General features: G+C 34.7%; 3 protein-coding genes across 4 annotated transcripts in view; 2 read left to right on the plus strand and 1 right to left on the minus strand.

The window, feature by feature from the left end:
- Positions 1-2,993, plus strand: part of LOC115238372 (branched-chain-amino-acid aminotransferase) — an 8,831-nt gene extending 5,838 nt beyond the window's left edge. The window contains exon 7 of the mRNA XM_029812125.1: positions 2,531-2,993. Within this exon, the coding sequence (XP_029667985.1) occupies positions 2,531-2,722 (192 nt within the window). The 3' untranslated portion in view covers positions 2,723-2,993. The remainder of the gene's footprint in view (positions 1-2,530) is intronic.
- Positions 2,994-4,021: 1,028 nt separating this feature from the next.
- Positions 4,022-10,785, plus strand: part of LOC115238399 (elongation factor-like GTPase 1) — a 46,996-nt gene continuing 40,232 nt past the window's right edge. The window contains exons 1-3 of the mRNA XM_029812181.1: positions 4,022-7,276; positions 7,536-7,658; positions 7,741-7,889. Coding sequence (XP_029668041.1) covers positions 4,764-7,276; positions 7,536-7,658; positions 7,741-7,889 — 2,785 coding nt within the window. The 5' untranslated portion in view covers positions 4,022-4,763. The remainder of the gene's footprint in view (positions 7,277-7,535; positions 7,659-7,740; positions 7,890-10,785) is intronic.
- Positions 8,413-10,785, minus strand: part of LOC115238401 (uncharacterized serine-rich protein C215.13) — a 26,115-nt gene continuing 23,742 nt past the window's right edge. Inside the window, exons 1-2 of one of the 2 annotated variants that reach the window (XR_003884499.1) lie at positions 9,705-9,808; positions 8,413-9,428 (exon numbers count right to left, since the gene is read on the minus strand). Coding sequence is in view for 1 of the 2 variants with exons in the window: in XM_029812183.1 (XP_029668043.1) it covers positions 9,130-9,212; positions 9,306-9,428 (206 nt within the window). In the remaining variant the exon portion in view is untranslated. Of the gene's footprint in view, positions 9,429-9,704; positions 9,809-10,785 lie in introns of those variants that run through there. The other variant, XM_029812183.1, reaches the window with a different exon arrangement.

A 10,785-nucleotide genomic window follows, 5' to 3' on the forward strand; every position in this document is an offset into this window, starting at 1 on the left:
CTTACCTAATTAGAGAAAAAGAGAAATTGGCATCTATTTTTGCTTTGTAATTTATATAGTAATTTAATAATGTAGTAATGTAATTTAATAGCTGTGCATATGTTTATAATATCAATGGTGAATTTCTAATTTTAATAACGTTTGTTGTTGACCCCTTTAATAGAAAGTATGATTTATAAAATAGTATTATCTTTACTATGTTATATACGTGTAAATGAAGCTGATAAGCCTTCTTTTATCAGATAAAATTACAATGAAGAAATATATCTTGAAATATTCTCTATCAAAAATATTCAAGCGATCAAATCAAATCATGATTCTGAAGGCTATTGTGTTACCATCTTTGTACTACTAGACTCAAAATCTAAAAAATGTGTTTAAAATTGTAAGATATATAAAAATTATTAGACTTGTACTGATATTAGAGGAAAAACTCTTGTTATATATGCTTTAGTTTGGCAATAATAATACATGTATAAATCTTTCTTCAGTTATTTGAAGGTATGAAAGCTTATAGAGGTGTTGATGGCAAAATAAGATTGTTCAGACCAGAGCTAAATATGGAGAGAATGAATAATTCAGCAGCAAGAATTGGTCTACCTCCTTTCAATGGTGAAGAATTAATTAAGTGCATTAGCAGATTAATTAGTATAGATCAAGAATGGGTGCCGCATTCTACTGCCTCTAGTCTTTACATTCGTCCTACGTTTATAGGTATTGACGTAAGTACCATTTTGTATTTTATTATGGACGTTTGAGAGAGAGAGAGAGAGAGAGAGAGAGAGAGAGAGAATAATAAAAAATAACGTGAAATACTATATAACGTGTTCTGTTATAGTATTTAAAATTTAAATTTGCGTTATACCTAGCCTATTTTACAATATATAATGCAATGCACATTTGTTTGTACAATAAATACCAAATAAACGGTATCACTTATGTCACATACGTCATCACGACATTTGCTATATGTACACGAGAATAATCAAAAAGTATTTCTCAATACCTAATGATAACACTTGATAAATCAGTCTTTTGTTGACGCGTGCTCACATATTATATACGAGACGATGCTCCTACGATCGTGTTTATATAGATACAGAGAGAGAGTTTTGAGTTATTATAAGTACATTTAATATATACACACGAGAATTCTTTCTATCTTTTTTTGATAGATTTGATATAACAAATGTAATTTTTATATATTAATCATAATTATCATATGTGTGTTTTAGAGTTTTTATTATATCTATATGCAATTGAGACATAGTTACTTTTTATTATTATTATTTAAATAATATATCATATGAATAACTAATGTGAAATATATGGCATTAATTTCACATGCAAAATCTTTCTTTCAATTTTAACGTTCTGACTTTCTGCCGGCAAAATAAGTTGCCTCAGAGTATTTGTGTTGAATTTTATGCTTAGATAGCATCCAGAGAAACTCCTTCTCTTTTTGTTATCTATCATAGACATAAAATGATGTCTACGTTATCTACTTTATATTAACGACTTTCTTGAAGCATGATATTATTTAATAAAATTGATGCTGATGCAATAATCTTATGTATATATAACAGCTGATGCAATATTGTAATGAATCTTATATCTTATACAATAGGAACATATAACAATATATTTATATATGAAATAATACACACAAAAATATAATCTTAAAATAATAATAAAAAATTTGTAACGTTATATATTTATATTAAAATATTTAAAAAATATACATTTTAATTAAAAACTTTTGATTATTTAATAAAAATTATTTATAATTCTGAATTTTTTCATAATCTAGCTTAAACATACATATTTTATGTTCCTTTAACAGCCTACGCTTGGAGTTGTAGCCTCGGACGCGGCTTTACTGTATGTTATCCTGTCTCCCGTCGGATCTTACTTTAAAACCACAAAGCAGCAAGGGATTTCCCTGCTTGCAGATCCTAGATATACGAGAGCATGGCCGGGCGGTTGCGGTAATTCTAAATTAGGCAGCAATTACGGACCTACGATTCATGTGCAACAGGAAGCAGATGAAAAAGGCTTACACCAAGTACTTTGGCTATACGGGGAAGATCATGAACTCACAGAAATCGGCGCTATGAACATTTTTGTGGTTTACATAAATGATAACGGAGGTAAGAAGCGTTCCTTTGCGATCACTATTTTGTATTATAAAACACTTGCTTAGAAAAACTGTCGACGAATTATTTTAACAATACAATCCCCAATATTATTATTTCTAACATATTTTTTTATTTCTTACAGAAAGAGAATTGCTCACACCATCCTTAAATGGCTTAATCTTACCCGGAATTGTAAGAAAATCGCTTCTAACTATAGCAAGACAATGGAATCAATTTAGAGTTTCGGAGAGATCCATCACCATGAAAGAAATTATACGATTACTTTCAGAGAACAGAGTAAGATTTACACGCATAAATAACAGCATAGCTTGTTATTTACATATAATGATCTTATACTGTTCATCTTAATCATTTCTTTTTTTTTCGCATAGCTGTTGGAAATTTTTGGAGCAGGCACAGCAGGCATTATCAGTCCCGTATCTCGTATTGAATTTCTGAAACAAGATTTGTGTATACCGACGATGAATCAATCCGAACCAATTTATCAAATGCTCAGACAACATTTACTGGATATACAATACGGTGTTATACCTGAACATCCATGGAGTTTAATCGTCGAATAAAGTACGAGCGACAAAAAATTGCATGCGGAATTATTTGATTTTTTCTAACTATATATTGAACATTATATTTATAAAACATATGGAATCTTTATAATATGATGTGCGGAATGTGAGTTAAATTATAATATTTATTTATATTTACGAAATATTATATATCGCGCGCGCTTCTATGAAGAAAGCCTTTCTATGTCTTCTATATCTACTTTGAATTTATGTTGTGTGTTTAGAACTCTTTATTTGAGTTACTACATTGTAAAAAAAAAACGTATTATCTTTTTCTACAAAAGATAATCGCATGTAAATTTTATACATAATGTTGATGCAGTTAACTATTATATATAGATACATAGAAACATATATTTATGTACAGACTTATGCATTTTTGTGTATATATCTTCAATACATGTGTCTTTAGTATAATTTTATTATCTTTTTTTTTATTATCTTTCTTTTTTGTATATATATATATATATATATATATATATATATATATATATATATATATATATTTTAGCACACATTTTGATCGGTTACAAGCACTCACATTGATCAGTGCTTACAATTAGAGATTTTTATTACCTTAAACTCGATTGATGAATCACAGGGTTCTGCGTCCAATCGGAACGTGAGCAAATAGATGTTACTCATCTATTTATACTATGTCTATGGTTATAGCAAAATATCTCCCACTCAATGTAGGGCTTCTTTGCGACTGCCATCCCGTGTATTATACAAACGCAAATGGTCTGGAAAAAGTTGGTTGAATTATTTTCATCGCGTTCGGTAAGCGAAAAACCGTTTTTCCTTCCTTTCTTTTATCTGTGAATAATATCGATGCGAATGACATGTCCGTCTGATTTCTCCTCGTATCATGTATATTAAACAGGCAGTATTGCGGATAAAATCATAATATTTCAATCTTTCGCAGCTCTTTCCACAAGCTGCGCTTTATTTCTCCATGTTTTCTACGTTTCTTTTTTCAGACATTTAAAATCATTGAATTATATAGATATTATATAATTCGATATTTGATATAATTATAGATTATTTTGAATTATATATATAACTCTGAGATCTCTAGACTCTTATATAGATTGGTGTTCCATTTAAAATGTCAACATTTTGTTATTATCGTAATTATATGATGATAATATAATAATACATATTATAAAATGTTTATAATTGCGAAAATATAATGTACTGATATGAGCGCGTTTCAAATATTAGAAAATTCAAAATTATTATCCTATTATGCGCAATGTGAACCGCACGTTTTCTCTGCGCGTGCGCATTCTAAAGCAATATGGCCGTGCTCAGCCGCGAACTTAGCTGCATTTAGCGGATATTACTCGTTTGAGATTCGTGTGAGGTACGAGCTTAAAAGTCGTATCTGTTCAAAGACACGGATCGTTACGATCGCGAGTGGATATTATTTCAAAGAGAATCGATCACGCGAGGAAACACGTGACGCGAAACGAGCGGGAAACTACGGCGCAGTCACGTTGACGCGCACCTAACCTCTCGCAAGTGTCAATCACGTTTTCCGTCCCAACGAGCCGCTGATCGAGCGTGTCGCGCTCGTACATCGACGAAAAGAAGAGATCCCGCACGTGCTTGTACGCACGTTGTTGTTCCCCGTGTGTGTTCTATCGCGCCGATAACCGATGTCCGCTGGCATGTTCCGCGCGACGAGAGCGAGGCCATTCAACCTGCGATACATCCTCGCGTTCAACGAACCTTACGCACTTTGTTGGAGACAGAATAGAGTGAAATAGTGTTTACTGCAACTGCATACGTGAATGTGCGATCGAGGTTCTATTAACTTATTTTTTATAGATATAGTTTATATATCCCGTATTGTATTTATATTATACGTGTGCGACACACTCGCCCATTGTTCATTGTTATCACAATCTACTACTATTCGACATCGCACATAATATAAAAGCATATATATATATCTGTATACATATATACATATTTGTATATACATTGCTCAACGTTTCGCATTTTCTCTCCTATTATTCTATCTAGCTTAACGATGCGCTTTATCAGTGTTGAGAAACTGAGCGAAATTCAGAATGATGCTACACGTATCAGGAACATATGTATACTGGCACATGTGGATCATGGGAAAACAACCCTAGCAGATTCTCTCGTTGCGAGTAATGGCATTATTTCCAACAAATTGGCTGGCAAGCTTCGATATTTGGACAGTAGACCAGATGAGCAGACGCGTGGAATCACAATGAAATCCAGCTCCATAACGCTGTGTCACGTACACAATGAAACAGATCATATAATAAATCTAATCGACTCTCCAGGACACGTAGATTTCTCCTTTGAAGTTTCAACAGCAGTTCGACTCTCCGATGGAGCTTTTATCGTGGTTGATGTAGTGGAAAGTATATGCCCTCAGACACGTAGCGCCTTATCTATATCATATGTCGAGGGTTTAAAGCCTATTTTAGTACTTAATAAAATTGACAGGCTGATTATAGAAATGAAATTGACACCATTAGATGCCTATGTTCGTTTGACGCAGGTTTTAGAGCAAGTAAATGCCATTATGGGTGAGTTATTTGCAAGCAATGTTATGGAACGTGAAGAACGAGAGGAAACAGTTACAGTTACATCAAACAACATAAACGAAAGAGATTTAGCTGATTGGCAGTCGGTACTGGAAGAGATAGACGACTCAAATTTATATTTTTCTCCTGAACAAGGAAATGTTCTTTTTGCTAGTGCAATAGATGGCTGGGGATTTGGTATAAAGGAATTTGCTAAAATTTATTCCAACAAATTAGGATTTAGCGAGAAGGTCTTGCGTAGAACGTTATGGGGAGATTTCTATATAAATAACAAAACAAAACGAATCATGAAAGGAGCTCAAGAGAAAGCCAAAAAGCCGCTTTTCGTACAATTGATTTTGGATAATATCTGGGTGTTGTATGAGACCGTAGTGATACGAAGAGACAAGGATAAATTGCCAACTATGGCTCAAAAGTTAAATATCAAATTAACAACGCGAGACTTGAGACATACAGATCCGAAAGCGCAATTACAAGCACTTTTCTCGCAGTGGCTTCCTCTGGCAAAGACTTGTCTTGATATGGTATGCGAGAAGGTGCCAGCACCATGTAACTTAACCGATGAGAAAATTGAACGATTGATAAGTGGAAACAACGACTTCTCTGCTTTACCTCTTGAAACGCAGCGACTCAAAACAGCATTCTTATCGTGCGATCCATCTCCGGAAGTACCGATTATTGTATTTATATCGAAAATGTTTCCAGTGGAAAAAGACATGCTACCTGAAAATAGACCGAAATCTTTAACATCAGAAGAATTGGCACAAAGAAGAGAAATTGTTCGACAGAAGCATGCGGAACTGGAGCGAAAAAGTATTACCGAGAATCATCAGGAAAATACATACAATTCGGTTGTCTCTCATAAAGACGTGAAACAGGAGGATGTCACTGACGATAACTTGGATGGCGCATTAGTAGCCTTCGCTAGAATATATTCGGGAATTATCAAGAACGGAGACGAGATATTTGTCTTAGGACCGAAACATAATCCCGACGTTGCCCTAGAACGCGAAAAGACGGGCGAAAAAGTGGATACGTCACTTGTGCTTAAGGATTTAAAACCCGGAAGACATATCACGAAGGTGACTGTAAGTAAATTGTACATTCTTATGGGAAGAGAGCTCGAAGCTGTGAGCAAAGTTCCGGCAGGTAATGTCTTCGGAATCGGCGGCCTCGAAGAGCATGTACTAAAGACCGCGACACTTTCCACTACGATCGCTTGTCCTTCCTTCACGGAGTTAACTTCTCTCACGGTTCCCATTCTACGAGTAGCTCTTGAACCGAAGCATCCGAATGACTTGCCCAAGCTTATCAACGGCTTAAAATTGTTGAATCAGGCGGACGCTTGCGCCATTGTTCACATGCAAGAGAGCGGTGAGATTGTTTTGAGCACTGCTGGTGAGGTTCACTTGGAGAGATGTTTGGAAGATCTCAAATTGCGATACGCAAAAGTCGATATTAACGTATCGGATCCAATTGTGCCATTCCGCGAGACCATAGTGCCACCTCCGAAACTCGATAGGGTCAACGAAACGATCGAGAAGAAAGTGGAAGAAGGAAAACTTGAAATTTGGACGTCGAATCGGCAGTGTTACTTCGAGATAGACGCAAAGCCTCTTCCAGAAAACGTAACGAAATTATTAGAGAAAAATACTAATTTGATAAAACTGTTGGATAGTTATTGCAATAAAGGCGTAGAAAAAAATGGAGAACGCGAGAATTTTTCTGGTGAAAATCAACCAAATGAAAGATCTATGTCTGATAAAAAGCAGAAGGAAGTGAAAATCTTTAAGAACGAATTGGAGGCAGCTTTTCTCGAAGCGGGATGGGAGGATAATATATTAGATAAAATATGGTCGTTTGGACCTCGGAAATGTGGACCGAATATCCTGTTGAACGAGACCGACTATAAGCAAAAGAAATACTGGGAGCAGCAAAGCACAAACGACGATTCTCGAACGATGTAAGTATTCTTTAAATATATTTTTAATTCTTTAAAAGTATTTTCAACGCAAAACTTTTTTATTTTTATTGGAATGGATAACTCTATAAAATCGATACAATAAAAAAGTAGTAATTTACTGTGCAATATATATACCAATGATATTTTGACGATATATAATGCATAAATATTAGATAAGACAAACTTTGATTACTTCCCCTTTGTTGCTGAGATTTGTTTCAAGTAATAATAATATATGTTGGGGTTGCAATTATTTCAGATATGACAGCAGCATGGTTAATGGATATCAACTCGCCACTTTAGCTGGTCCCTTATGCGAGGAGCCTATGATGGGCGTCTGCTTCCTTTTAAAAAAGTGGGAAATTTTTGACACTCCGCAAAGGTAAATATAATCAATAATTTTAAAACAAGATTTATAATGGACATTATGTTCGCGTGGCTAACATTTATGCATAATGTTGCAGCGATTCTAGTGGTCAAAGCCAAGGACATCTAAGCGTTCAACTAATGTCGGCATGTAAAGAGGCTTGTCGACGGATCTTTAGCCTGCGGCATCCTCGATTGATGACGGCAACATACAGTTGCAGCGTTTTAGTCAACTCCGACGTTCTCGGTGAGTAATAATATGCGATATTACACCGATAAGAATCCGTCTCGTATATGGTTTTACGTATAATCTCATTCGAGAGCACATATTCCTCCGATTTTCTTTTAAGTCATGCAGAGCATGACTAACACGTTGTCATACAAATATATGCGCATTAATGTTTTTCTCTTATCTACGAGAGACGGATTATTGTCATAGTGAATCGAATTTGAATTGGGAATACAGGCGGCATAATATTTAATATATTTTTGTTAATGTCTTACTTGATAATGAGAGAGAGAGAGAGAGAGAGAGAGAGAGAGAGAGATAGAAAGCTCTGAAATATAATAATCGTAGACAGCTGTGAGCTGGAAGAGGATCGGTTGCTTTTGACATCCGTGCTAAATTGAACGCAGCCCTTCTTTTCATTTAGAATCGGGATAATTTATTCGTACATCTCGTCTTTGTTTCTTCATAAAAATTATACACATTTTATCGTACAAACGTACACCTATTTTTCTTGATAATGAGAGAGAGAGAGAGAGAGAGAGAGAGAGAGAGAAAGAAACAGAATGCATATAAGTTTTCTATGTCAGAAACTCAGGTACCATATATTCCTATCTTTTTTGTTAAATAATGCGCCATTAGACAGTTCTTTACATTGTTACAGAAAGCAAAGCCATTCGTCTTCTTTATCGTATCGTTAATCAGTTTATCGGAGTTGTGTATCGTATATAATTAATCGCGACAACTCTCATATTACGAACCTCTCATATTATGAATGTAGAAATCATAGTATAATGAATAATAAATACAATGAATAATTAAGTGAAGATGATAATACAAATCACATAGCGATTTCATTCTATCGTATCTACTAATTCTCGCGCGGGCACACTGGCGTATAAGTATTTGCAAAGTTTTTAATTAAATTAATTACAAAATTAATTTTTTTTTTTATATTTTACTCATCCTTATAATTGTCATTGCGCGCAAAAGCACAAAAATAAAATTATTCGAATATTTAACAAGAAATTACAAAATACATAGAATAGAATTAATAAATAATTAGTATGAATTATGTCATTTTTTGCATCCAGGTGCGCCCGTTCGGGAATTAAAAAAGCGTAAGAGTACTAAGAGGAAAACGGAAAGGAAATGTAGAATTCGAGCGAGGAATAGCTCGAAGAATTATAAATATAGTAGCGTTATTAACGTGTAAATTCGTCGATGGCAGAATATGGGACGGAACGTTGCGTCGTGTTTGCTATTCCCATAGAGACGGCGTTGTCATCAGCTGTCGCACCTTGTGCCAAGGGTAACGTGGTTTCTCTTCGTTCTCTATATGACCTAATAACAGATCGAAATTATATCAATTGCAAAATTTTTATCTCGAATAAAGCTTCAAAGTATAATATTATATAACGTTTACAATGTGCATACTTGAGATGCTGCGCGAATATCGCAACGGTCGTCCTCTTCTGTTCCCCTGCACGCACATCATCCCGTATACTCGAATGCCCGGAACGCTAGCATAAGTCGGTTGATCGTGACTCATAGGTCCTTCTACAAAAGAACACAAGATGTAAAAGCATAAAAAATTATACGTAAATTAGTAGCTTTTCTTGTTCGTGAATTTTAAAAAAGTTTGGTAGCTATTTATTTCTATTATATTATAATGAAATTATCCATTAGAATTAATTAAATAATTTACGAAAATTTAAGAAAGACTTTCTCTCTCTCTCTCTCTCTCTCTCTCTCTCTCTCTCTCTCTCTCTCTCTTTCTCTTTATATTTTTTTATATCTACGTATCTTTTCTTTTTCGGAATGATTCTCGCTTACCGAGTATGTTTGTATCGGGACATCGGCATATCACGAGATAATGAGACTTTCCCGTACGCACGTTCTGCAGCGCCAGTAGAGACCAGTCTCTCGACGCTCTGCATTCTCGCATCTCGGCAACCGGCTCGCACGTTTTTACTAAGGTCAAGGCCTGAAAAGAGTACGAAGGCAATGAGCGTCATGAGCGTCATAGTCTTTCTTAATCAGATATATACTGTGTTTGTGTTACATATATATAATTCCATTGGAAAAAAAAATATGCATTACGTAGATTACGTAGCGACAATTTAAGGAGATGAAAATCAAAAATATTATCGCGAATGCGATCAACGTGTTTGGAGATAATCATTAATTATCGATTATTTCTCGTAAAAATATTGCTAAGATCTTTTTTTATCACAAAATTAAGATATATGCTAAATTTTATGGTATGTTATAGTAATAAAATTACAGTGATATTGAAATTGGATAAAAGTCATCTACGTGAAAGCAAGCTCGAAAGCACGGGACTATCGTATCGAATATTTAAACTCGTTTCTCGGATTTCTGCGATGACTGTCTTTTCGAGCGATGATTCTTCGGTGTGCAAGTCACGGTTAATACACGAACGAAAGTGAACGAGTTTTTTCTCGCGCCGGGAAACTCGTGTTTAAGATTATCCGAGCCGAGTCGGTCATACCGGGAATGGCGTCTTGTACAGGTACCGTTTCCGTGACAACTCGATGTCTTAAGTACTACAAAAATACATAAAACATTACATAGGAAACACGGCAACTTTTATAATTCTGACGGAAACCCTCGCGTTTTCCTCGATTGTATACACGTTTTTACTTGTAAAGCATATAATTTTAGAATAATTTGCTAATATCGCCTCGATTCGAATTATAATTCGAGTGATTTAAAATACAGAGAAACTAATAATATTAAAATCAAGTAAAATCCGAATAAAATGGCAAAAGAGCCACGCGCAGTTTTTAGGGCGCAAAGATATATAATTAAAACCAAAAAATAAATTAAAAAATTAGAGAATTTCTTTAATTACATGATTCGCGAAAGGCGGACGTTTCGGCCCTTTTTTGGC

Source organism: Formica exsecta, unplaced genomic scaffold (assembly GCF_003651465.1).
Source record: "Formica exsecta isolate Colony F162 unplaced genomic scaffold, ASM365146v1 scaffold333, whole genome shotgun sequence".
NCBI classification, from domain to species: domain Eukaryota; kingdom Metazoa; phylum Arthropoda; class Insecta; order Hymenoptera; family Formicidae; genus Formica; species Formica exsecta.